The sequence below is a fragment of the Syngnathus scovelli genome, chromosome 19 (genome assembly GCF_024217435.2).
Source record: "Syngnathus scovelli strain Florida chromosome 19, RoL_Ssco_1.2, whole genome shotgun sequence".
Lineage (NCBI taxonomy): Eukaryota > Metazoa > Chordata > Actinopteri > Syngnathiformes > Syngnathidae > Syngnathus > Syngnathus scovelli.
In genome coordinates, this window is record NC_090865.1 from 5,245,957 (window position 1) to 5,273,445 (window position 27,489).

Consider the following 27,489-nt stretch of genomic DNA (forward strand, 5'->3'; position numbering starts at 1 on the left):
TATCATCATGAATTGTCAACATAGCCACTCCTCATGTGTACTTTGACTGCTGTGGCACCAGATTTATCACTTTTGATAAAACATCACAAATGTGTGGGGTGGGTTTGAAATCTGAGACATTTTACTAGACATGAGACATACAACAATGAAATGTGTTCCGGAAAGGTGTTTTTTTTGGACAGCATCTCTTCCTTCACTTCCTGGTCTCATTTTTCATGCGCAACTGATAGCACCGCTCGCATGCAACGGACAGTCCCACCACTAGGGACACAAATTCTTCAAAGTCCACCTGGCCGTCCCCGTTGGTGTCCAGGTCCTTCATGATCTTGTCCACGGCAGCCGGGTCCCTCTGGGACTGAAAATGCAAATTTCCATTAGCATTAAGCTAGCAGACTTTAATTTTAATTCACTGTAGTACAAAATGAGCAAGGCATTGATGGTGTACCTTTAAAAAGTTGGACAGCTCGTTCTCCATCAGCAAACGGAGCTCTTGTCGGCTGAGGGTGCCGTTCCTGCCGTCCCGCGAGGCGTAGCGGTGGAACACCACAATGAGGGACTCCATAGCTGTCTCCAGTTCTGAAGGCATTTTTGCTTGCTCGGGTTGGACTTGCACTGAGGGAACACATTTCGATTCCCAGTCAGTGACGGTGCAATATTTGAATTCAGCTCAAGTTTCATTGCAGTATCAGATCAATAAAACACCACTGTGGTAAAATGCCACGTTTGGGTTTAAAATGATTTGGAAAATGTTGTAATGCTATGACACGTGCAATGAAGAATTAAGGAGTGTCCCAGTGAAGGGTTAAGCAAGAAAAGGCCTGCCCACAAATGACTAAACTGTCTGCAACTCACAGTAGCTGAGAGGAAAAAAAAATACGTTTACCCTTCTTTGCACACGTTCCATTGAAACAGTTCACCATGATTGTTCGAGGGGATTAAATGATATTTGACTTTGGTGCTATAATCTCCCTAGCTAGGCCACACCTAGTTCCGAGACTGTGTAGCATGCCGCTGGGCCTTCTACATGACATAGAAACTGACGTAGCATATTGCTTTGAACTTTTAATGCGGTGATGAATTCTGAGACTGATCTATCAACCTTACCTAAATTCATACTCATAATATCATCTCTACTAACCCCAAACACAATTTATAGCTGCATGCTATACAATAAAATAAACTAAATATAGAAATAAACATGCACAATAACGTGTGAAAATTCTTACCGAGCTTGGAAGTCAGTACAGGGCGAGTATGTAGTGCTCAGAAGTTGGCACAAAGTGCAGCTTTATACGCAGGCTCCGCCCTGCAGCGCGGTGGGTGCGTTGAAAGTGAGAGAGGCCGCGAGCAGACATCAACCGTGGCCGGTTCGTTTGGAGCGTAAATAAAGTTCACGCTGCAGGTCAGAGGGCGTGGTAGGATATTGACTCCCAGTGGACTCATCATAGCGCAACCAGAGTGATTCAGCGTTGTGCATTGGCTCAATCCGCCGACTCAGCAAATTCGTAGACAAAAAATCTATTGAAATGTGTTGACAACACATAGAAAGTTATTTAGATTTTGTGTTAACTAGTAAATTCAATCTAAATCTTAACAAAACTGCACTCATAACATATTTTTCCTGGGATGTACAATAATCTACCGGCGGTGGAAATTGAGTTTGGCGTCACCTTGTGGTCAATAAACGAAACACCATCAACCAAGAACGTCCACATCAAATAACGATTAAGAAAAATGAATATATTATGAATTATATAATAAATATAATATAATAAATGGCAAATTAATAATAATAAAAAAGAAATATTTAAACTGTATCAGCCTCTAAAGCGATTGGTTCTTACATTGAGTGGGCGTGGCTTAGTGTGGAAGGTGCTTTACGTCCAGACCGAATATCCTGCATTATATTTAAGGGGAAGTATGTAGTTGATTTGGGAAAAATATATTTTTTTTTTTTTGGACCGCAACGTCATCTGGAAGACAAAAGAGTCGCATTTTTTTTGCGCGCGATGGTTGCTGACCGGCAGCTTTATGGGCAGATGCTCTCAACAAGCCGTTAAAACATGGACATGATGGATTTAAAAGCAGCCACGTCGACCATGGACGCACTGGTCCGCATCAGCGTGAGTAAATGTAACATCATGAATGTATTTTTTATGCTATTTTTAGCTGACGCACGCCATTTTGAAGTCTGTTTTCTGAGCAACAGGCCTGCTTTGTCAATTTCAATTGGGTTCTAAATCATATATACATACATATTTATAATAAAGGGTATTGGATTAGAAAAGCAACAGTCGATTCCAACACATACGCACAAACGTCTACTTAAAGATTATAGTTATGATTTTTTTTTCATTGATCAAAATACTCATTTTCCCTCGGATTATTTTACAAACATCCCCCCACAGATGTAAGATAAATACATTTTAAAAGCAAAATGGCTGCAGCCAGTGCAAATCGAGACTGTACTGTCTCCAAGGGATGCTCGTTGCCATGGAGACAGCAGAGCTGGATGCTGCGTCAACTGCATGGTTAAAGGGCGCTTTTAAATCAATCCCACAACAATTATCCATTACACATACCAGTCAGCACGTGTTTTATGCAATTATTTTCATAAATATATCCATAAAAATAGGGATATGCTCGCCCCTCCCCCTCCCTTTTCAATCCTCCTAGCTCCCTTCTCCCCCCCTCCCCTCGGTGAAGCCGATGCGCCGAACGTGCGTACTTGCCTGTAAACTGTCATGGCGCCAAGGTTCCTGCCGGTGAAGGTAAGGACTCTCTAAAGCATCAGTAGCAGTAACAGCTTATTGTTACGACGCTACACATGGAATTTTTGATGGAATTCTAGAAGGAGAGGGAGAAAAAAAAAAGAGCACAAATATGAGGAATGACATTGAAGACAGAAGTAAATGGAGAAACTAGCTTATGATGATGCCGGTTGGTTTGGTTACTAGCAGTGGCCTGTACTTCATATGTGTCTATATATTAAACAACCAGATGCGAGAGTTTTATCGGTAGAAATGTGCCGACTGTGCAGAGTGCAGTCCCGCATGTCAGATCGTGATTTAAACTCATGATGTCACCCACTGACATCCTCATGGTGAGGTTTAGTGTGAGGTGAGGCCTTCTCTGACCGTCCCGTTTGCCCTTTTCCATCCTGTACGTGTCCTTGAACATATTGCTCACAGTAGAAACCCATATTTGCCTCATACTTTCTATAATTATAGATATATTAGAAAAATCACCAAGCAAGGATGATTAAAAAAAAAAAAAAGTAATTCATGCAAATTTTACCTTCTGCCATCTAGTGGCAGCACATTGTATTGCTCTGGCTGACACTACACATTGATAACATAGATAGTTGAACAAATATACGGTATTTGAATTATAGATGATAATTCCAGGATCAGTCAAGTGAAATAAAAATGCCCTGAGACGACCCTAAAATAGAAACAAAATTGGTGAGTAAGCATCTATATATAGATGACAGTGTACATTAAGCTTGATGCTCCAAATGGAAGGCTTGGCTTTATTATCAATAATTCATACCTGCCCTTTATGCATTTTTAACAAGGAAGATGCCCCACATTGCTATGGCCCTTTTTACCTTTCCATATTTTACACGCAACAAAAAGTCAAATAAAAACATCCCTCCCTCGCTCTAATCAACAATTTCAATCCATTTGTCTCCTTCAGTCCAACATGAAGAGCCTGGAACAGGAGCTGCACTGCCCCGTGTGCAAGGAGATCGTCAAGCAGCCCGTGGTGCTGCCTTGTCTCCACAGCGTGTGCCTCATGTGCGCCTGCGAGGTCCTAGTGGCCAGCGGGTACCCGCCTCCGGACCTGCCCGCCGAGCCCAACTCGCCGGCCTCCACGCCCAACATGCGCTCCCCGCGACAGCTGCGCAGGCCCACACCCAAAGCTGAACAGCGGCCCATCGACCGGGTGCTCCGGGCAGGTGAGGACGGAGAACTAACCCGAGTTGAAAAACATTTTTGTCAAAATACCGCATTTCTGTGTTTTTTGAGGTCCCCACCCGCCGTCGCCGTCCATGCCCCGCTCGCCGGGGTACCCGGGACGGCGGCGCAAGGAGGGCCCGCCCGTGTCCATGATGTTCCCCTGCGTGCCCTGCGGCCGCGACGTGGAGCTCGGCGAAAAAGGTCTCACCGACTGCTTGCGGAACCTCACCTTGGAGCGCATCGTGGAAAGGTTGGTCCACAAACTTTATAGTATATGTTGCAGATTATTTCAATGAGTGATCTCTGTCGCCCCCTCCTGGCCGGCAGGTACCGGCACACGGTGAGCCTGGGCAGCGTGGCCATCATGTGCCAGTTCTGCAAGCCTCCGCAGGCCCTGGAGGCCTCCAAGGGCTGCGGCGACTGCAGGGCCAACTTCTGCAACGAGTGCTTCAAACTTTACCACCCGTGGGGGACGCCGCGGGCTCAGCACGAGCACATCCTGCCCACGCTCAACTTTCGACCCAAGGCAAGCTACCCCGCGCATTCGTCTCATACTCGCTTTACTGAACTCATCTCCTCGGGCAGGTTCTGACTTGCACGGAGCACGACCAGGAGAAACTGCAGTTCTACTGCAGGTCCTGTCAGCGGCTGCTTTGTCCTCTCTGCAAACTGCGTCGCTTGCACACGGGACACAAGATCCTGCCTGTGGCCCAAGCATACCAAGCCCTCAAGGTATACGGCAACCTCCGCCACCATCAAAAACATGCAGCCAAAACATTTTGACCCAATTGTCTCATTTCTATACTGTTTTTTCCCCCCGGGGGAGAATAGGAGAAGATTACAAAGGAGATGAACTACATTCTGTCCAACCAGGACACAGTGCTGGCTCAGATTACACAGCTGGAGAGCGCCATCACCCAGACTGAGGTGATTATCGAAGCACATCATTTCATATCAATGTCTATCGCGAGTAGACACAACAAAAAGTCTCCAGTCGGCCATTTTGGTTTGAAACGGGCCATTACAACAATTGATAAATCACGCAGGTGAACAGCGTGTCGGCTCGCGAGCAGCTGGCGCAGAGTATCAGGGACCTGACGGCGGCGCTGGCCGAGCGCCACGCCTCGCTCACCCAGGCGCTGGAGGCGGCCCGGCATAAGCGCGGTGAGGCGCTGGCTGCTCAAGTGTCGGAGCGGCGGAGCTTGATGGAGCACGCTGGCTTGGTGGCGTTCACCCAGGAGTTGCTGAAGGAGACAGACCAGCCCTGTTTTGTGCAGGCCGCTCGGCAGACGCATAACAGGTGCGCCATTCAAGTGACTTGGAAGGGAAACAAATCCCCCATTGTTCTCCCGGGTACTGTTCCTACTTTTGATTTGGGTTTTGGACTCAAAGATTTTGGCCACAAGATTGTGTCTGATTGCTTCTAAATTGGAAGCAGGTCGTATATGACACAGATGGGTTTTTCGCTTCCAGGTTCAGCAAGGCGATTGAGAACCTTCAGCATTTTGCTCTGGCAGCTGATCCGTCCTTTAGACATTTCCAGCTAGATGTCTCCAAAGAACTCAAACTGCTCACGGAGCTGAATTTTACCCGAGGTGGGTAGAAGACAATTGAAATGAATATTTGGGTTTTAGCAACTTATATATATTTTTTTACCTTTTTGGTCGCCATAGCTCCTTTGGCCCCAGTCCTCGACACCCAGCACTCCCTGGCCTACGATCAACTCTACCTGAGTTGGCGCCTGCCCCCGGACTCGGCCCCCGCCTGGCACTACTCTGTGGAGTACCGGCGCCGGGGGGTGGTGCCGGGTAGCGCGTCCCGGGGCGGCAATCGGGGAGGGCTGGCCGCCGCCCGCTGGGGGTGGCAGCGACTAGACGAGGTGAGCGCGACGAGCGCCGTCATCGACAGGCTGGAGATGGACAGCGTTTACGTGCTTCGGGTGAGGGGCTGCAACAAGGCGGGCTATGGCGAGTACAGCGAGGAGGTGTACCTGCACACCCCTCCGGCGCCAGGTGAGGGCGTCCCATTTGTCCGAAGCCGTAATTTACTAAATTGTAATTCATACTCTCTCTCTTTTCTGCTTATGACCATTTTCTTTCTCCGTGCACTCCATCCTGTACTTCCTCATCCTTCACGTGTTATTTCCATTTCTCAGCTTGTCATCCTCTTCAGCGCTCCCCTCATGCCGCCAATCCATCTACACGCCACCTGCGGAACGTAAGAATTCATACCTCGGGACCCCCCCCCCCACCCTGCTGCTTCATACCACAATCCCCTCTTTGCTATCTCTTTGTGGTCATTCCACGCATCCGCCACTTTTGCACCCTAACGAGAAGCGTCGCCACGGTGATGAGGTTTGGAGATTGTTAAGACTCCGGGCTTAACAATCAGATTGGATTGCGATCCGGGGCTTTTCTACAAATCAGGGGTCCGCTTGAGTGTCTCCCTGCAGGCTGTTGTTTTCCCCCCCTTCCTGCTACTGCATACGATCCCTCTGTCAATTCGACTTCCTCCTGACAAAAAAAAAAAAAAAAAGATTGTACTTCTGCCATGTGATGCCATCAGTCTTCTTCTCCCCCGAGTGGTCAATGTAAAGATTGACATCCTTCCAGCATATCTGAAGTTGTACCTTGAAGTTCGAGTCTCGGATACTTGGGACGATTGGGCAAAGCTATGACATTTCCCAAAATGGCCGACTTCCTGTTGTATTTTGGGTGCGGGTCCTTGTTGGTGTGCCAATTTTATGAAGATCAGTAAAATTGACGAGTTGAGTGCTATTTTTGCTTTCCTATCAAACAGGAAGTAGAAACCTACCAAAATAAACTTGAAAGTCAAGGTACCACTGAGCTAATAGCCCTAACCTCAAGCCTAATTCAGTACCATTCCCAATTTTTCCTGTTGTCCCTTTAACTGGACCCCCCCACCGGGCACCCCCAGGTCCTGACTTCCTGTCCTCATCCCCCTTGCAGTTCTAAACTTCTACCTGGACTCTCGCTGGGGTCTCCACGCTGACCGGCTGGTGGTCAGCAAGGAGCAAAGAGCGGCCCGCAGCGTGCCCGGCCTCTCCCTGCTGCAGGCCGCCGACCACGCGCTCACTTCCTGTCACCTGACGTCAGACCTCTTGGTGGGCGACGTGGCCATCACGCAGGGGAGACACTACTGGGCGTGCTCGGTGGAGCCCGGCTCTTATCTCGTTAAGGTAACGTTAGCGGATTAGCGGCATTTTTTTTGGTCAACAAATGAGACCCCTTTTCTTTGTCAGGTTGGTGTTGGTCTGGAGTCCAAATTGCAGGAGTGGTTTCATCTACCAGAAGACATGGCCAGTCCTCGGTGAGTAAGCCGCTCAGCAAATACCAAAAATGGAACCGATAGATAAAGTGATATTTTTAGAGTTGAGTAAAGAACAATTAAAAATAGTTAATCGGTATAACTTGCTTATCTTATTCACGGCTAAGCGCGATCGACTCCCGACGCAGGTACGACCCGGACAGCGGTCACGACAGCGGGGCGGAGGACGGCATGGACTCAGCCCCCCCCTTCTGCTTCCTCACCATGGGCATGGGGAAGCTCTACCTTCCCCAGCACAGCTACCACCACAACGCTCACCGCTCGGACCCCAACGGCAACGGGCCGTCCCCCCCGGCGGGCCTCACCTACCCGCTGCCCCCCCGGCTGGGCGTGTCCCTCGACTTTGAGAAGGGCCGCGTGGCCTTTTACGACGCCCACTCCCTGCGCCCCCTGTGGGAGGGTCACGTGGACTGCTCGGGCCCGGTGTGCCCGGCTTTCTGCTTCATCGGCGGGGGGGCCCTGCAGCTCCAGGAGCTGGTGGCCAACCGGGGGGCCGACCAGACCCCCGTGAGGAGGGTGACCATCCAACCCCGAGCGGGCTCTAATTTAAATAACCACTGAGTACAATTTAGAATGTCAAGTTTTTTTGCCTTTAGAGCGTTTCTACGGCAACAAATATGCAATGTAATTAAGTTTCTTACGTTTTTATTTGCAAGAATCATCGCTTTTGTCTTTTTTTTGCTATACCTGACGCCGGTTGTATTTATATAGAGAGCTTAACAGATATATTGATTAATCAAGAGACCATGCCTAAAATGACACAGCCAGTCTGCCATTTTGGTTGAAAACGGCCATTTTAGGCTCATTTTGAGCAGTTCAAAAACGGGTCGAATCGATGCATTAATCACTGAACATTTGATTAATTTACAGTATAAAGCTAATGTTGCAGAGCCATACTGACCATTTCATGCTTTTCCGTGTCAAATTTGCGCGCTTTACATAAGTAAATTTAGATTTATGGTGTCTCTAACAACACTCGGATGGCGAGTTACTGTTTTAATGTGGTCAATTAGCGGTAGGGAGGAACAACGAGATGCTAGACTGTAATTAGAAGCTGCGATTGCATCGCTGGCACACATCTAATCACGAATTTCGACGCTTGTTTGTACTTTCTGTCATTTAAAACATGTTAAGCCACGTGTGTATTTACAGCCCTTTGCACATGGCGCGCGGCGGATAAACATGTCCATCAGTGATTTTTTTTTAATTCTCGCTTGATTGTAATGCTAGCAAGCGTCCTTTAAACACAAAGTAAACACAGAATAAAAAAAATATTGTCTTGTCATTATTTTTTACTGAACGATACATAACAGCAACTCAGCCTCCCTAAAATAATGAAATCATGTTTTGAGGGCGCCGCTAGAGGGCAGCAAAGCTACAGCATGCTCCTTAAAACGGTTTTCATCCTCACTGCAGCTAATCTCAAATCCTAACAGATGGAACCAATTTGTTGAGCAAACAACGCTTTAATAAATTGTTACAGATTTGGCAATGTGCTGCTCAAAAATGGGAAATTGGAATGCTTGGACAGATAGCCCACGTCTATACATATTTAATACAGAATATTTCTAATTGCTTGTTTTGAGATAGTGAGCGGAATCTATGCAGACAATTTGGTTATTAAATATATTTGATAAGGGCTTTATAAATAAATGCATTTTAATTACTAAAAGTAGGGACAAAAAATACAAGTTTGAAACGTATAGGACTGGGCGGGCTGGGCGCCATCTGTTGGCATACCGTTTTTGAAAACAATCTACATTTCACAAAACCGTTGTCCACGTTCCAAATAATAAAAACAATAACACTGGTGGAATCTCACTCATTTGTTCGTGCCAAGTCAAGCATGCGCCGCGCAGGCTGAGAACCATCTGCTTTTGATGGAGGTATTACATGTGTAGGTGTTTAGCATTCCTTATGTAAATGTAAATCCCTGGTGAGGGTTTACTGGATATGAGCTTCAATATAGATTTTTTTTTAAACATATGTGTTTAATTAGGGGAAACTCAAAAGGGTGGATTGGGGATAAAAGCTTTGACATAAGGTTTGAAGTTTTTCAGTACATAAAAAATCCAATTGCTTAAAAAGTATGAAACAATGTGTGATTTTAGGGCCATGAGAAACAATCCATTTAATTTCAATGGAGAATTGATTTACCCCTCCCCACTATTAGTCCAATAACTGTATTTTAGCGCCCTCAGGTGGCCATTGTACGCACGTCATGAGAAGCTACACAATGTATATTGAAATGACTGAAAATTGATTTCTTTATTATTTATGCCGTATGGTAATTTTTTATAATTCACAATTTCATTAAGTGCTATCACACTTTTAAAAAACATTTTTTGTGTGCAGGTGGAAACAGATTAACGTCAACTCCATACCAAACAAAATATCAAAAAATAGAGTTAGCCCACTCCAGTTCTCAGTGGCTCAAATTTCCTTAGCAGCCTCAAACCCAAGCGCTCCCACAAAGTTGAAAGCGCACAACTGTCCAAAAAAGCTCTTCAACTACAAAAACCCATGAAGATTTACAGGCGAATTAAAGGATGTGGTCCAAGGACCGACTGACAAATGGCTGACTTCAACTTTTCATCTCCGTAAATCACACCCGAGACGCACGAGAAGCGTCCTGTTGAGAAGCGACGCAACAGAACCGAGCCTCCTTTCTTTCCGGCAAATCTGCAACAGATTGCGTTTGGTCTGACTGGAGGTATGCAGCCACAACAGCGCAAGGGGGGGTCCGAGTAATCCCCCCCCCTCCACCTAAGCATCTCTAAAACCTCGGCGGAATTACGCACACGTAATCTCCGTTATCATTTGTTGGACTTCAGAGGCAGCAGGGGTGGGTCTAAGGGGGGGCGAGTAGGGCGTGGGTCACCATGCCTTAGCTCAAAGCTGTCCAGTGAGCAACGGCGTGCGAAGGGCTGCCATCTGGAGAACACATACGCCCGGAATTCACCAGCCTGAGCGTCTCTAACGACGTGGCGTCAAAGCACGTGTTGATTTATTTGCGCAACCTGTTACTCGGTGGGAGTTTCCCACAGTATAACCCCGTTTCATAACATTTTTTTGCAATATTCCTTACTATTTTTTTACAGACATTTTTTGTCCAGCATTTACTCGGCAAACTTCTCGTTGAATATACCGACGGCGTCTCTGCGTCGATGTAAACAGCAAAGCCGGTTTTAAAAAACATGACCCCAAAATTTATGCAAATCACCCATCTCAAATTGTGTCTGCCTCCAACTTGTCTGGCGTGAACTTTTCTCGCGGAGGATGCCGATGAATTATTCACCGTCTCGCTCGTTGAAATCAAATTGGACAGGTGATAGTCAAAGCTTCGCATTTAAGCTCATTCGCCGAGGGGATCCGATCGCGCTATTAAATTCAATCACGCCTCCTTGTGACATTATTCTTCCGGACGCTGAAACACTTTGCGGCAGCCGCCAGAGAGGAATTGCATTAATAAAACATCAAGTCCCTGGTTTGATCAAATTTACGGTGAGAAACGACGTATGGCGGGAAAGCGTCAATCGGGGGAGAATATATGAATAGATTGGAATGATGTAATTGCCTACAGCGGCGTTTGAACAAATTGGCGCTTTTTGTATTTTTTTTGATATGGGCATTTTGTAATATTTACTTTTTGTGAATGACATTGTCTTAGCGCTAGGCTAAGCTAGGTTAACTGAAAAGCGTGCGGCCCATTGGGTTTCTTATCGCTACATTTCTGGTGCACGTTAGCGGAACGTGAAAATATTGTTTTAACGCTCGGGAATGTTGACATGCTGGCCTTATCCGCCAAATTCCTTACAGGTAAAAGGCATTGGAAAGTCTTTCTGAGGCTTTAGCAGTGCGGGTGTTACTTTAAAGCTACGATAACGTGACATCTGGCATGTTATTGTTTCCATAAGAGCGGAGAAGCTTAATGATGCTCTGCGACTGACGACGTGAGCAGGCGAGGGGGCGACGTATGTGCGTTTTCCATCCATGCGGCGGAGGGAACCCGCTGAGTCGGCCGGTTAAGTGAAAATTCCAGGTGCGTGAAAAGCGAAAGGGGGGAAAGTCGGATGGGAATGTCAACGGGGGATCCGTAAAGCACGCGCTTCCTGGACGGCTCTGTCCGGGCCAGCTGTGCATACATCACTGCCCCCGTGAGCGCTCCGTTTGCGTAGCAATGGGGAATTCGGGATTCCAGATGCTGATCGCGCAAAAAGGTCAAAGGTCGGCAGGTGCCTGGATGCAGTTGAGGGTGGTCGCGTTTCGGTTAGGGTCAAGTAGAGCTAAGAGACTTGAAGGTGGGCTGGGGGGGGGGACACTGTGTCCAGAGGAAGAGCAGAGAGAACCAGCCAACGGCAGACTGCTTGCGGAGGTCCCAATCAGCTTTTGAGGGGTTTACCAGACGCCGGGCGCAAAGCCGTAATCCTCCAATCCTTGACCTTTTTGCAATTTGGGCATCAAGTGCGAGGCGGGTGAAACGGCGACTGCTGCCAAGCGCTCCGAGTGATCAACTGGGTCAACCACCGGTGAAATGCCGCCGCTTGAGTATTGACTTCAAGAAGAGATCATCAATTTTAAATTTCCCTTGGCTGCGCTCTCGCTCGTGTTTGCAGCGTCAACACGAGAATCAATGCGGGAGTGGATTCCCTTTTATTGTCCTCAAAACTCACAATGTGTCCATTCTTGCGTTCCCGTTTGCAATGGAAACAACATGGAGGTCACGTCGATCCAGTCTAGACGAGTCGTTGCCGCTCTGACCCGCATCGTCAATACCTCGCACGTCCCGAGGGGAACTTTCTTAACCAATCGGTTCCAGCGTCAATAATGCTAATGCAAAAGGGCACCGAGGACAGATAAGAAGGGACGTGGGAGGACAAAAGCGGGGAGACGAAGTCAAGCTCATCTTTTGTCGGCGGCTTTTTACGCCGACAACAAGCGTCGGATCGCATTGTCGTCGGCGCCGCCGTGTGAGGGGCGGCGTGAAGATAATGCGGAACGGCGTCCCGTAAAGGTCAACAAACAAAGCGAGGGGGGATGGATAAACTCGGGCCGTGTGATGGGATTCATTAGGACAGCAGAGAGGACGGGGGGGGCGCATTCCTACACGGGGCGAAGCTGAAACAGGTGTTTGTGTGTAAGTCTTGAAAGATGGACACGTGCTCGGTCCTGCTCACACTTGACCTCACGCTGACCTTTGCACCCTTCCCTCGCCCATCAGGAGACTCCATGAAAGTTTTTTCACACGAGCTTGCTGGGTGGACTTTTATTGCTGCCAGACTATTTCGATGCGCTATTTCATGATGCAAATTCGATTCTATCTGAAATTTTAATGATTGTTAGAGAGTATTCCCCCCCCCCCCTTTTTTTTTTTTAATTAAAGGAATTCATTTGCTTCTATACAGTCTTTTTTCGATCGAGATTATAGGCAGAGCTGCCGCGAAGTCCTATTGTGATTCATTCCGTAGACATACAAGTCCGAAACTCGAATAAGAAGAGCATATTTTCATGCTGCCAAGTTAAACACTCTTCAGGCACTGAACATTCCAAAAATTTCACGGGGGGTGCTACCAAGCAGTATGTTTTTTTCTTCGTTTTTTTTGGAGGGGTCACGCTACTAAATTAAGGATGAACGCTACATATCATTTAACTTTGGAGGCCTATTTTTCTTTCCCCATATCCTCTATTTTTGTCCCGCGTCGACCGTAAAAAAGTCTCTTCGCGCTGTCCCGGCCCCTCGGGTGGGGTTGAAGGTGTCGCTCGGGTGATTGAGATAAAGTCTGCATGAGCAACATCTGGATTTAATGCACTATTAAAAGTTCACTGCTTGTTCAAGCTGCACCTGTAACTCCCTTCGAGTTCACCCCATCGCCCCTCAATTTCACCCCTTCTCTCTGTAGTCCTCTCCTCTTTCTCACCTCGGAGCTTCCCTCCCCACACGTGCTCCTCCATTTTCCCCCCTGATGTCGTTACGAGCAGCGTCTCCGTAACGCCTGCAGGCTGCGTTACGCCTGCCAAAGCTCTCGTGTCTTTTGCTTTCAGCCGGAACACTGGAGCGGGAAAACGAGCTGGCAGCGAGGAGAAGCCAGCACCACTCCGCTCAATGTGGGACATGCACTCACGCACACTTCACAATGCTGCTCATAACAGGTAGCATATATGATGCATGCATGCCTGCATGACTGGGATAGTGTGAGGAGAGATTGGAACACCTGGAGTGAAATTATTTAGTGTTCTGTAGATAAAATGCTAAGCAGATGGTGGGAAAACATGGGAATATTTTATGTGGAAAAATATGGAATGGTGAAAGCGGCTAGTCGACTTCCTATACCTCAAAACCGCATACTTAAATAACAATTCATATGAAATATACTGCACATAAAAGTTGAATAAAAATTGCATCCAAATAACTGTTTGAAAACAAGCAAACTATTTAATGCAAACACGTTTAAAAGTTAAATTATACTGAACTGTACCAAATAAATGTACTGTACTAGAATAAAAAAAAACAACTAAAAAGTTGAAGCCACCCACTTTATTGGACAGATAATAAATCTATTTGTGTTATGGTTTCAAAAAATCGCTCCTGATGCGAGTTTCGCAAGCGAGGCTGCTGAACTACATTACCCAGAACACACCGCGGCACATTGACGTCATTTACATGCGCTTAGCCGAGTTGGCCAAAAGCAGCAGGTACGGAATGATGGCTATGATATAAAAACAGAGATAATTAAGAACAATTTAAACACAAAATTTATAATCCGGTTTTATGCAGTCCTAACTCGTTGGCTGAAATTAGGGTTAGTCGCCGTTTAGGAGTTTAAACCTCTAGTTTCGTCGCTATGCTAAAGCTAAGCTAACCGTACATTCGGATTCTTACCGGCAGTTTTCTTTCTCAGGTCGCCTCTGTGTTCAGGTGTCATCATGACCAAACTTATGGAGTGGCTGTTCGGAGCCTCGGTGCTGCTGTCCGCCTGGGTGCTCGTCACGTTCGACCCGCTGAACCTGAGCGTCCCTCACACGTATCGGGAGGTGGCCTGGCCGATGCCGCTTTACCTGCTGGTGTCGTTCGGCTGCTACTCTCTGGCCACGGTGGGCTACCGGGTGGCGACCTTTAACGACTGCCAGGAGGCTGCCCAGGAGCTCCAGGTCCAAATCAAGGAGGCAAAGGAGGACCTGCGGAAGAAAGGCTTGAAGATGTACAATTAATGGACAACTATATTTGTATTGGGAATCTATCCAACAACAAAAAAAAAAACAATGTGGCTGAAAGATGGACATTTTGTGATGACCAGATATTTATATTTGTAATATATCTAATATCTACAACACATCTCTATTTTAACAATAATGTTACATACATGGTAGTGGGTGCGTCCAAGTCCAGTCCTCGAATGCCTTGTCCATCACACCTGAATCAAATCAAATATGGAATGTACCAAAAAGAGGTTGCAAAGGGGAACCCTTGCATGAAAGCATTTAGCTAAGGCACACACTGAGTGGTGCAAAACTTACTTTTCCTCATTATTGTCTTTTAGTTTCTACATTCCTTATACTTTCATACAGTTATCATTAGTTATTGCTTATTTCTCTTAATGTACAAATCAACAGTATGTGCTATTGTTGAAGATGTGAGTTCTGGTGATTGTGGTACAGAAACAAATTAATTTAGTTTGTATATTTTTGCAAATAAAGTAAAAGGAAAACTGTGTAATGTTATTTGGTGGTCTTTAGCCTTATGGTTAAACAATGCAAAATACCATAGTGGTTGGAAATCACTGCTTGAGCATAATTTCATTCCAGAAGAACGCATTGTAACCACTAAACATTCTTGCTTGACAGTGTTCAACCACACGTGTGTGTGTGTGTGTCCCGCGGCCCTGGCAAACTCATTCAATTAAAAGCTTATTTTACTTCAATTGTTTTTCTTTACCTCAAGTATCTGCGTCAGCACGTCCACGTTCGTTGTGTACAGGTACATCCCGTCTCCACGTTTCACCCACATACGTCTGTGGAATGTTAGCAAAAGTTACACAATGGTACAGTTACGAAGGTTACTCCCAGAGCGTAGTTTAGATTACTCATGAGAAGCATTGTGAGTGTTTTAAAAGTGTTACTTTTGAGTTTCTTTCACCCAAAATAATTGCTGATTTACTCCTTTATATGCTGCAGTAACATTTGGGATTCTTTGCAGAGGATAAAGAATACATGCCTATGTGTATTGTATATTGCGTGTTTGTTAAACTTAGCTTTATAACACCACCACAAAGTATGATGCTTCCCATTATGTGTTAACATTGGGCTAGCAGACTTTAGGGCATTTCCTTGTGGTTGTTTTAGATACTCAATGTGGGCGAGTGGACATTTAAAATTATATGGTTCAGTTGCACAGTTTGGTTTAAAAATCCAATGTTTGATTCGCTTTTGTTTTATGTGTTTACAGTGACCTTCACTGTCATATTGCGACCATTTTTTGTTTTACGGCCCAAATTTACAGTAAATGACGTGATCCAGTCCTGTGGCCCCTAAACCATAGAGCGCGGTTAACAAAGACGACAAAACGTACATCATCCGGCAGTTTGCCGCCTTCCCACGCAGCCATGGTGGGCATACAGGGGGGGTTAGCGAGTATGTAGCCACGAGGTAATCAGATTCTGGCAAGAAGTGCTTCTTTTGTGCATGGACCCCCTGTTGTGCATAAACAAAGACCTACCGGGGGCCAAAAGCGTCATTAGGGGCTACTGTAAGTTAGAAAATAAAACCAGTTGGCTCTCACACAGAAGCAACACAACCATGCCCACGCTGTACCCTCACCTTGTAACCCCCCCGCCACCCCCTCCAGGCAGCCAGGTGCCAACAGTCTGCAAGCTGTTGCCCGAGCAGACGGCATGAAAGGCAACCTGTTATTTACCCGGCAAATCTTCCACTCTGGCAATGGCACCAAAGGCCTTCTCCGACCGGCGTTGGCGACTTGTTGCCACATGTGAAATACTTCATGGGCGCTTTTTGTCATCACTACGTGCACGGCTCACTTTGAAGACGTCCATCTGTTTCCTTTTGTCGCCATTTTCCGCCAGCGACACGATATAGTAGATACGAGCCAAATTCGTTACACGCAAAACAAGCCCGTCTTTGTAAAGTTGCACCGCGTTAATCGAAAGCTGCTTTAATCGCTCCGTTTCAAACCGCATTCAGACAAGCAACAAAGACAGATTTGAATTCTAACAGTAATTAGTCGCCAGATATGTTAAGCCTGCAAGTCTGCTCTCACAAGAATTTACTAGGAAAAAAAAAAACATTGTATAGTCAGTTAACAGCATGGGAAAGTGATAAAAAAAAAAGTCTCCGCTCGAGGGGGTTAAGAGGGCAGCTGAGATTTACAAGACCCCCCGCCTCCATTTGAAAACATCGACGTTTGCTGCTACAGCTGTTTTTGCTGTCACAGCCGTAAAGACAACGGACGACGTGACGGTACGATGGCGGAGACGAAAGGTCGTTCGGGGTCACACGTCCAAGTAGCAAAAGGCAAAGTTGTCAGGAAAATGTTGTCACCTTTCGGCTTCACGGAGACGCCGCTGTGGCTTTTCGACACTCTGCAGCCACATTAACCCGATTAGCGGGTCTGTCACATTAAGGCCAACGGGCTACGAGAACACTTAAGTAGACCTCCGCCAAGGCTTCAAGACTAAAGTGCTTAGCTTCTTGCACTTTTTTCAATGAAAATTACATTTTAAAAAAGGTAACATTTATAATAATGGTAGGTCCCACAGTAATGATAATAAAAAAATCGTAAAACTAGAAAATAAAAAGTAACATTCCAAAGATGAACTTTTTAAAATAAATTACATGTACACATAGAAAAACAATAGGTTAAGAATTAGAATAAAATCTAAAAATAACAAATCACACCAAATATCTAAAATATGACAGAAATTAATTACAAAAAAATACACAGGGAAAAAATAATTTTTACAATTTTCATGAAAATATCCAAATGTAACTAACTTCTACTATTTATGACTTTAAACTTGTAATTTTCAAAATAAATAAATTCATTCTCCAGTTAAATATTAAATAAAAATAGTCGACTTATCTCTTCTGGTTTTCCCAAAATAATTTTTTTTATTCCACATGAAAAATTCACATTAGTCATATCAAATATCAAACAGGTTTCTTTTTTTATATATATAATCTTCTATGTATTTACATATCATACACTTGTTTTACTTACACATGTACAAAAAAGGTGTTTTGGTAAAAGAAGAAGAACAAAAAAAAATTAAAAAGGACTTAAACTGTCATCACACTGTCGTGCTTTGTCTTTTCGAGTCATCCGAATTGAATCCGGTCGAAGCTTATTGGTCAACTTGAAATTTAAGGGGTTTTTTTTTTGGGGGGGGGGTGATGAGATGAAACTGAATAAACAGAGAAGACCAGCCTCCCTGCGCAATACAAAACCACACAAGTCAGTGTTTGTTTTCGGCACAAATCCATTTTGTCGCACAACTTCCACCTTTCACGCACAACACAACACACACACTCGCGGTATATACAGGAAACCTCCCGATGCAATGTCATAAATTATCTTCACAGAATGTACAAACAAGTTTTTCCGATGGCAGTGTGTCAGCGTGTGTCATTGTGTGGTTGCCATGACAACAGTCTGTCAATGCTACATTTCAGGGGGGGGGACGACGACAACACAAACATCGCTCCAATGCCACTGGAAAGCATTACGATAACGCACAAATAGAAGACGATAATGGCGGGCGGTTGGGGGGTCACAAGACGGAGGAGGCGACCAATCTTTGGCTCCAAGGGCAGTAGGTTCAGTTTCATATTTCATAGCGTTTGTCCCGATTGCTCGTCCCAACGTGAGTCTTTGTCCTCCCGGCTCGCCCTGTGGCCGGCCACAGGGCTGAGCCCAGGCGGTCGGTGGTTTCGTCCCCGCAGACTGTCCCTTCATTGTGGTCCCACGAAAAAAAAAAGGCCTGTGAGCGTTTTCTCAGTGCAGCAAAAGCAGTAACGAGAACGGGACGAGCAACGACAGGACGGATCGTGACGTCGCCGACGCCGCCGAGCTGGTCCGTACGCTCTTCCGAACCTCCGGGAGGTCAACCACCGGGTCATCAGCTGGAAGACAGAAGATAAGCACCATCGGTTTTTGGGTGTTGATGCTTTATGATCCTTTCTGTTATGAGTGTTTTACCGCCACCTTGTGGCCATTAGCAGTCTAATTATTTGGTATTTGTGAGTGGGTGGATCAGCATACCTGCAGGCAATCTGTTGGACGGGTTGTGAACCCCGCCCCCGCCTCCCACGGCGTCCCCAGCCGTGCCTCCTTTGGCCACCCTGGCCTCCTGCGAGCCTGAGATCAGAAGAAAAAAAAGAAAAATCAATCATCATGCCATCTGAGAAGACCTCCCTTAAGCAATCTCGTTATTTCTCACCGTCAGCAGCGACGACGTCCACCCTTAGCCGCAGGCACTCTTCTCCGTGGTGGTGTAAAGGTTTGGCTGCCGGAACACATACTGGTGTTAGCATCCAAGCTAATGCACTTATCCTCTCCTGGCCTTTTAATCCACCCCCGTGCACAAAAAAGCTTTAGGAGGCCATCTGTGACGAGGTGGAGAGCGCCTCGCCTCGCCGTTGATCTAATTACGGCCGTGGTCGAGGCGACAACCCAACTCCGTGCGTGCGGTTACGCTCGGGCGGGCCGAGTATGCCAAGAGAGAGCCGATACCCCACTTTCGGGCTTAACGTATCAGCGACGAGGGATTTGGACTGTGCAGATAGCATGCCGCTAAGCTTACAAAAACAGGAAACTTTTTTTGAAAAGAGGGTCACTCACAGATATAATAGTAGCTTTCCCCCTGTCGGAACTCCTTCCCGAGGGTGAACGGCGTGAAGCGTTGGAACTTCTCGGAGAACTTCTCGGGCCCGTGCGGTGCAAACGGGTGGCCGCACTCCCAGCGCATCTGGTCGTACGATTGCGGCTTGCACGACTCGTAGTCCTCGCGCTCCACCATGTAGAGCACGTAGCGCTCGGCGTCCAGCTGCGGCACTTCGCCCTGTGGGTAGTGCGGGCAAACAATGTCCAGGTAGTCGTTGAGCCGAACCTCCACCGCGTAGTTGTCCCACAAGAACCTGGATACAAACAGGGGAGATGATTGAAATAGTAGCAAAACACTGGAGCATAAAACATCAACACCACAATCATGTTACTCGTTAGCATGCCAATGGCATTTCCCATGATGTGTTAGCATTATCTAGAAGACCATATCATTTCTGATGCTACTCGCTAGCATGTCAATGGCGTTTCCTCTGACGTGTTAGCATTATGCTAGAAGACCATATCGTTTCTGATGCTATTCGTTAGCATGTCAATGGCGTTTCCTATGATGTATTAGCATTATGCTAGAAGACCATATCATTTCTGATGCTACTCGTTAGCATGTCAATGGCGCTTCATATGACGTGTTAGCATTATGCTAGAAGACCATATCATTTCTGATGCTACTCGTTAGCATGTCAATGGCGCTTCATATGACGTGTTAGCATTATGCTAGAAGACCATATCGTTTCTGATGCTATTCGTTAGCATGTCAATGGCGTTTCCTATGACGTATTAGCATTATGCTAGAAGCCCATATCATTTCTGATGCTACTCGTTAGCATGTCAATGGCGTTTCTTATGACGTGTTAGCATTAAGCTAGAAGACCATATCGTTTGTTAGTTTCTGGCAAGGTCCAAAGATCACACGTCTCCCGCCTCATTCAGGAAGGCGAGAGGACGAAGAGTCAGACTGTCTGCCTCTCCTCGACTCCTCCACCCAAATTTACGTCGTCAACTCCATTTCCTGCCTCAAAAGGAGACAAAAGCAGCGGCGTGGACGGCGGTGCGGGTAAGGTAAAACCATTTTTTGGTTAGCCGCCGGGAGGATCTGGCAGCTCCCAGCAGAGACATTATGTGTTTATCACCGTGGATTTGTCACCGAAGGAATTTTGGGGCTTCCTCCTTCGCACTGATGGAGAGACTGTTGCTTTCCTCCCACAGCCCGTCATCTGTCAGTAGCGAGGAAGCGGAGCCTCGCGCTCTTCCCGGTGAGCCTCATCTATCAACGACCTCAAGCAGTAGCCGCCGCTATTAACACACAATGAAGGCCTCACAGACCTCCCCGCTCTTCCCTTGTCGAGCGATGCCTATCGCTTTACCGTCTTCCTACTGTATTGGATCACCAGGAGGTCCGTCTCAGGGTGGATGAGTTGGACAGACTTTAAATATTTACACAACACGGCACAGGGAACAGGAGAGCAATATCGCTTTCTGTTGCTCTTGCAATGAATACGCGTCGGGCGAGCTGTCAGCGCTGCAGAAGGAGAGACATTTAATCACGTCTTTAGATCTTAAAGGGTTTTTGGAGACGTGCGGATTGGGTTTGGGGACTCGAAATGAGTCCCTGGGTGATTGGATGAAAAGGGGGGGGCAGAGAGAACCATATGGAATTGGAATCCAACACAGTTTGTTGTTAACGAAATGACTATTTGTAGGTCGTTGTCGCCTCTTGTTTATTGTTGCTCTACTTTTCCCGGCGGAATAGGCCGAGCGCCAGTGTGACACGCTCCAGATGCCTGGACGAGCCATCAAAGCGGCTCCTGCGTCTGGTTAGCTTGTGTTTTTTATTTTGTTGCCAGAGGTCTCCCGGGGGCTCCCCCTCGCCGGACCGGCACAGACGCCGTGGCTCCAACCGGCGCTCAAGGGAGGGGGGGCCAGGACTCGCAGTTCCTTCCAGCCGCTTGACTGCGCTCCCTTCACGCCCGATGAGCAGATTAGCCGGCCGGAGACTCGGGCTTGCAGATGATAGGTGTAGCAAACTTAAGACGGGGGCGGCGTAATGATCCTTTTCGCTGGAGGCCCCCGGCCTCGTTGGCACTTATCCGCCGCGCTCTGTTTACTCCATCCGAGCGTTTTGACCGCCGGCGCTTTCAATCCCAGTTGAATCGATAACACCATTGAGCAAACACTCGTCTGCACTCTGCCTGACAAGGTTATCACCCCCCCCTCCCTTCCCTGCAAATACTCAACACAAACAAACCCCCCCCTCCCTCACCATGCGTTCCAACCGACTGCAGTATGGCCTCAATGTGTTGCTCCGAAGGGGGGGTGCAATTAAAAGACAAAAAAAGGGTATTAAAGTTGCCCTGGAGGGGGTAATTATGCCCACTTCCCAGCCTCTTTAGGCTGTAGCAAAAAGGTGGGGGGGTGCATAGGCCAGCAGGGGCGGGGCAGGGCAGGTCAAAGGGCTTAAATTTGGGAATGGCGTTTGAAGTTTCTGTCAGTGGGACTTCTGTGAGTGCTAGTTTATCAATAGCCACTGTTTCGTATGTTGACTCCACACCAAAGGGGGGGGGGGGGGAAGTCTATTAATGGCAAATAGGTTTAATTAAGCGGCTGCCTTTTGTTCTCCCCCCTAACACCTCGCCATTGAGCCACTCGGCATCATCAGCTTAATGAACTGATCTGGCTAGCGCACTTCAAAAGGGGCGGCTTAGCTTTTTGCCAAAGGCTTTAAGCTAGCAAATGTGTTTGCAAAGCCCCTCGTGCTATGCCTTTGCTGGATAATAAAGCAAAAGTAATGTCAGGCGCTCAAGTGTGTCGCATAAATAGCGAAAAATTATAATTTTTTTAGCTACGATTGAATTCTGGGGAGATTTTACTTTTTGCAGACTGCCAGGTGAAAGAAATTCCTGCTTTTTTTTTAAGTGTTCTTCAGGAGAGTTCTAATCTCTTTCTTTAATCTCCGTGGCCAGGATTTGGCTTTCTTCACCACCTCCTTTCATCCGTCCGTTAGCCTCTCATCTCGGTACTCTAGCGCTCGGCGGAATGTCGGACGGATAAGAAAAAAAAAAATAGTCAGACAAATGCGGAGTCAGCGGCGGAGGGTTTCAAACAGGCGGGCTCAAATCCCGCCAGGGAGTTGGATCGATTCTTATTTTTTATTAATCTGAAGGCCGGCGTTCGCACAAACGTGATTGTTTTCCTTGCCGGCCTTTTACCCAAGCCACTAAATGTGATTTAAAAGGTGACTGGCCTACAATGCGGATGAGTGAACCCGGAATGTAGGTGGGGGGGTTGGGGACCACCTAATCGTCTCATCCGAGCTTGGATTACTGGCTGGAGCAGAAGCCAGGCTCAGTCCATTGAGTGGCACCAGACCCTGCTTAATGCCTAGAGAGGGGGGGTGGGGGGCTTAGAGTGGACCAGTACGGCCCAAAGTTGGGTATAGCAAATTGACTAAGGGCACTTTTGGTGATGATGAAAGTAAAAGCCGCTTAAGTAAAGCAAAACTATTATTGTTTTTTTATGTGAAGTATCAGAGTGGATCCCGAAGGCCATGTTACTGCTCCTCATCAATCACTGCCAGTCACTCCCACTCGCTGCCCCCCTTTCATCATTCCATAAGCGCACAGGACCCCACCCTCCCATCCCAGAAGCGTCAACTCCGACCCCCCCCACAAGCCAGCCCGACTCAGCTGGTATTCCAAAAATGCAACTTTCTCCTGCTCACTGTTTGCAAAGGCGGACGTACAATGTGACGTGGGTGTAAGCCGGGTGGTCGCCACGGCAACAAATCCACTTCCTTTTTGAAGCTAATATTCTGCCGGACGCTCTTTGTGTGACTTCCTGCGATCAATTTCAATTTGCTTTCTCTGATGGCTTGATCAGTTATTCTACCCGCGATTTGAGTCCAAACGGGCCAACCCAAAGTTTCAGAGAGGCCGGGCGAAATAATTGGCTGATTTCACAAGCTCTGCGGAGGCTTAGATGAATTTGCAAAGGAGTCACACATTGTCCCGGGAGGACATCTGTATCTTATAAAAAGAGCTCACAATGGAAAAGGTCAACGCTGACATCACATTGCTCAGGAAGCAAATATATCAATTTTGCCCAAAATCGATTCGGCGCAATAAAAAAGTAGCCCATCAAGAGCAACATGTGATTAGACACAATTTCAAAACAGACTTCCATTTTGCCAGCAGGGTTCGAGAAGTTCCATTCTGAAACAATGTCTGAGATTTACACAAAAAGATCGTATCTGTTCGCGTCGTCTGGCTAATTCGCGATTAGCGGCGCAATCACACGGCTGTTTACAAGGCGAGCTCCTTCTTCTTGCTCCTTGCTGTGTGGGTCCAAGCCAGAAGGGGAAGTCTGGTGCCTAGATAAGGAAGAGACAAGAGGATGGGCAGGGGGGCGGGCTCGGAGACACTCTGGATCCCAAACAGAGACGAGGCAGATCTAACAGCGAGGGAAGGTTGATTCCAGATGGCCCTCATGGCCTGACAATAGCGTATCCGTCATACAAAAAAATTGTCGTCTATGAATCATCGCTAATCTGCGGCAGGGCCTGGGAAACACTTGCTCGATTCCTTTATGGACTGGCATTGAGCAAAAAAACGTGTGAGAACCATTGTTTACGCCGCAGACAGGATACGCACTTTTCCCGGGAAAAAAGTCACCAACGGAAAGCCCAGGCGGGCACGTAGCAGACTTTGCTACGGCAAAAACGGTAAACAACCTTTGGCCTGATTCGCGAGATCCAGAAAAAACAACGGCGAGCCCATCGGAGACGATTACATCCGTTTGACAAGCTCCGGCCCAGATTGAATTCATCAAACAGATTGCGGAGGCAGATTAAGCCGAGCGGGGAGGACAATGCGGGCCAAAGATGGTGGCGCTCTTAAGAATTTTTGAACACAACCGGGAAGACAAATACAGGTTTTGTCTTTATGGATTTTGGGATCATAAGCCATCTGTGGTTCTACCTTGGCAAGAGACGCACGAGTGAAAAGACCACGAAGATTTGCTGAAGGGGTACTCGAGTGTTTTCTTTCGAGTGCGGTAGAGGACGGAAGTTGAAAAGGGAGAGCAAAGCCTTCCGGGAGGGGAGGGGGGGTGCAGGGGGGTGGGGGTCCTTATGACGGCTCACGGTGGGTGCCAAGAAAATGCTAAGAAAATTCCACACCTCTCATAAGGCTTCCCTCTTTTCCCTTCTCTCACACGGAAAGAATCAACTGAAAAGGGGGAGAGCTTGTAAGGTTTAGATTTAAAAAAAAAAAAAAAAAAAAAACGGGGGGGGGGGTTCCCTGAGTGGCGGCCCCGCATTCAAGGACCACCGCCGCGCCAGAATGACTGACACATTGATAGAGGCCCGGGCCACTTCATCACACGGCGACCTCTGACCTCCAATCAGTCGCGCCGGTTAGCGTTAGCTTTCTAGCACGCACCGTGAAGACCGCTCCCTAATTTGTATGGGAGCCAGGACAAAACAAAGTCCATATTGAGTGCTTAAATGCCAAGTTAATCCCTCACAGAGGGTGAAACATACCTGGAATAACTCCCGATACGGCAAGAACATGATAAGATCAGGCTGGGGAGTGCAGAAATGACTGTACTGGACTACAAAGTTAGATTTAAAAAAAAAAAAAAATAGAAAGAAGCTGAGAACGAGCTGATCATTGCTTCACGCCGAAGGCTCGGAAGGCCGTGTCGCCATGTTAACGTGTTAACGTGTTTGAAAACGAGTGAGTCACTCCTTTCTACTTGTACGCACACACATTGGCCGGCTTTCTTCTGGGAAGCAACTCGTGGCCGCTGACTAAATCGTTCCTGGTCCGAGCTTTGCACGCTCATGCCGTGAAAAGGTCAGGAAGTGCGGAAACTATTCAGGATTTCGCCTGAAAACAAAAGTAGTCATTAAGCCGGGCCTCGACCTTGGAAGTCGCCGGCGGCGTCCAAGCGCGCAATTTGTGGCCGGCGAGGCAGCTGGGCCTCTTAAATGAACAAGTGTAGTGTGAGTGTCTGTGTAGAGGGAAATTAAATTATATTTGTTAAATCAGGGGATGAAAAACAAGTTTATTTCTATCGCTTGCTAGCTAACAGGCTAATCGTAGCTAAGCATATCAGCAATAGTCACAAGATTTGTACGTTATGCTCAAATTTGGAAAACTATTTTTGTTACGTGATGTCATCATGTTTGTACGAGTACACGAGATGCCGTGAAATGACGGAGGGGGGGGGGTTGCCAAGTTTGTGAAACCCCGGGTAGACGTTTGTTTACTCCCCGCAGCTCTAATTGACCTCCATTCTAATTGACCGAACAGCTCGGACAGTTTTGGCTCCGACCCCCCCAAACCAACCAACCCTGTCATCCATCTCCTTTTCACCCCCACACAGAGAGCATGACCCACCAGGCAGGCCTCGAGTTACCCACTCGCTCTCCGTCGCCCGCCATTATTACTCGCCCCGTCACCTGAAATATGACCGCCTCGGTGTTGACCTGACAGCCACGTAAGCCCCCCCACTCATAGCTCCTGATATGAAGGATATTGGTGGGACCGCTTGGGGGTGGGGGGCTGCCAACTGGAGAGGATATTGCAAAAGATATTTCAACATGAGTTGGATTTGTAACACTGAAAATATGAAGCGCCGCAATGACACACCTGCACATCATTATCTCGGGGGAACGGCTGTACTTTATCAAAAAAAAAATAATACGACTGCATACAAGCAGGAAAAAGTAAAACGCCAGCACATCTTTTAAACCCAAAACCTAACATGTTAATTACAACGACGTAGAAAAACATTGTAAATCCGGCAGCACTCCATCTCATAAATCTTAACACCAAAATGACACATAATTACCCCCCCAAAATTCACATGCTGCATTTTAAGTCACGTGCACGCTAAATAACCCACTTTTAACACTCAACTCAAACTAAACTGAGCACAAACAAAAATTATCTACTAGTGCTCCATCCAATTAAATGTAAATCGGTTAGATAACGACAAAGAACTTTCCCATCAATTGCCGCCCTAATAGACACAAATAATCTTTATATGTGCTTAGCGTGTCAACAACGGACACGTCAAGCCATAATTATGCAGAAAGAATAGCAGGTTGCGTGGCGACTGCACAAAAAGCCCCACTTTGACACCAAATAAATCAAATTGAAGCTCTTTTATCGTGCAAACTGCAGCTTGCATGGCGCACAGCTTTCTCCTCCCCAAACTTGCTTTTAATACACTGGCGCCTTGCTTATCAGACATTGCGCAAGGGATTAAAAATGTGCCATAATAATAATAATAACAGGTTCAAAAGGGGGAGGGGGAGTGAAAGTGGAGGGGGGGTTGAGGTGGAGGCTCCCTACAGCTTTTTTCATTATCATAACAACAGCAGCCAAATTGCTCGCATCACAAATTCATTGCATATGCAAGAGGAGAGGAAAAATGGTAATTAAAAAAAGTTGCGCAATTTAAACTAACGCGCTTAATTGCAATAGGAGTAAAGTGGACTTACTTTTGGTTTGTGCCGTTCCAGAAGACGCTGTGGCGCTCGGACGAAACCAAGCGGACGAACACGCACAGCATCGAGTAGACAATCCAAAGCAAATCCATGCTGGAAGACACCGAGGCGTGCACACGCACACACGCCCGTTCGGGTAAGATTGTGCAGAATGCAAACTTTTTACTCTCGACGGCGATTAAATCACAAATCGTCTTATCCAGAAAAACAAAACTTGATGAAAAGACTCGCAGAAGCAATAAGGAGAGATTATGACAGCCACACCGATCCGTAGTAAATGAACGCGGGTGTCGGCGTGGCGGCTGATTTTGTTAAACGCCCACAGCTAAAGACCACGCCCCCTGCCAGTCAACCAACCAATCAGAGACCGGTCCGATAAGCGCTTGTTCCGCAGGTCCTGAGGATAAACTTGACATAAAAGATAGCATCGACACACTTCCTTCTCATAATTTATGCAATCAATCACTATTTGTGGTGATAGAGGTGCTACATATATGCTGATTGTAGGATTTATTTTTGTTCCCTCAAGTGAGGTCAGGAGGAACTGTAATAATGTGCGGTAAAAATGTGTGCATTCAAGCATTAAGTGGAAGTGCCTCGTCGTCCACTTCCATTGATTTAATGTTGGAAAAGGTACATGGAAAAAGGATATTGGAAAAGTGGCTTCAATGGATTGCAGGTGTCAGATGCATTTTTTTTTTTTTTTACAATTTATGCAGGGCACCATCCAACTATCTATTTCCACAGTTTTATGTAACCTGAAAAACTGACAAAGCAGTGCAGCAAATGCAGAAGGACACAAATATATATGCTAA

General features: G+C 46.8%; 4 protein-coding genes across 9 annotated transcripts; 2 read left to right on the forward strand and 2 right to left on the reverse strand.

Moving 5' to 3' along the window:
• Positions 1–99: 99 nt before the first annotated feature.
• Positions 100–1,393, reverse strand: s100a10a (S100 calcium binding protein A10a). Its single transcript, XM_049751628.1, has 3 exons — positions 1,227–1,393; positions 446–612; positions 100–355 (listed from the first exon to the last, which is right to left on the reverse strand). The coding sequence occupies exons 2-3, from the start codon at positions 584–586 to the stop codon at positions 194–196; spliced, it is 303 nt and encodes a 100-aa protein (XP_049607585.1). The 5' UTR covers positions 587–612; positions 1,227–1,393; the 3' UTR covers positions 100–193.
• Positions 1,394–1,836: 443 nt separating this feature from the next.
• On the forward strand, positions 1,837–8,921 carry trim46b (tripartite motif containing 46b). 3 transcript variants are annotated; one of them, XM_049751405.2, is made up of 12 exons: positions 1,853–2,123; positions 3,700–3,961; positions 4,032–4,212; positions 4,290–4,488; positions 4,548–4,694; positions 4,794–4,889; positions 5,009–5,262; positions 5,436–5,557; positions 5,636–5,974; positions 6,932–7,161; positions 7,225–7,292; positions 7,439–8,919. In XM_049751405.2, exons 1-12 carry the CDS (start codon positions 2,064–2,066, stop codon positions 7,869–7,871), a joined length of 2,391 nt encoding a protein of 796 aa, XP_049607362.1. In that variant the 5' UTR covers positions 1,853–2,063; the 3' UTR covers positions 7,872–8,919. The 3 variants fall into 3 exon arrangements, with proteins under 3 accessions (XP_068505120.1, XP_049607362.1, XP_049607363.1); XM_049751406.2 differs by lacking the exon at positions 1,853–2,123 and adding an exon at positions 2,404–2,771 and having other exon boundaries at positions 7,439–8,921; XM_068649019.1 differs by lacking the exons at positions 7,225–7,292; positions 7,439–8,919 and adding an exon at positions 6,118–6,179 and having other exon boundaries at positions 1,837–2,123; positions 6,932–7,080.
• Positions 8,922–13,911: 4,990 nt separating this feature from the next.
• Positions 13,912–14,571, forward strand: dpm3 (dolichyl-phosphate mannosyltransferase subunit 3, regulatory). Of its 4 annotated transcripts, none has more exons than XM_049751618.2 (2): positions 13,912–14,003; positions 14,210–14,571. In XM_049751618.2, exons 1-2 carry the CDS (start codon positions 13,972–13,974, stop codon positions 14,517–14,519), a joined length of 342 nt encoding a protein of 113 aa, XP_049607575.2. In that variant the 5' UTR covers positions 13,912–13,971; the 3' UTR covers positions 14,520–14,571. The 4 variants fall into 4 exon arrangements, with proteins under 4 accessions (XP_049607575.2, XP_068505123.1, XP_068505122.1 ...); XM_068649022.1 differs by having other exon boundaries at positions 13,951–14,003; positions 14,227–14,571; XM_068649021.1 differs by having other exon boundaries at positions 13,976–14,110.
• Positions 14,572–17,399: 2,828 nt separating this feature from the next.
• On the reverse strand, positions 17,400–26,969 carry efna1a (ephrin-A1a). Its single transcript, XM_049751600.2, has 5 exons — positions 26,669–26,969; positions 19,162–19,457; positions 18,761–18,826; positions 18,583–18,678; positions 17,400–18,443 (listed from the first exon to the last, which is right to left on the reverse strand). The coding sequence occupies exons 1-5, from the start codon at positions 26,764–26,766 to the stop codon at positions 18,316–18,318; spliced, it is 684 nt and encodes a 227-aa protein (XP_049607557.1). The 5' UTR covers positions 26,767–26,969; the 3' UTR covers positions 17,400–18,315.
• Between the last annotated feature and the right edge of the window lie 520 nt (positions 26,970–27,489).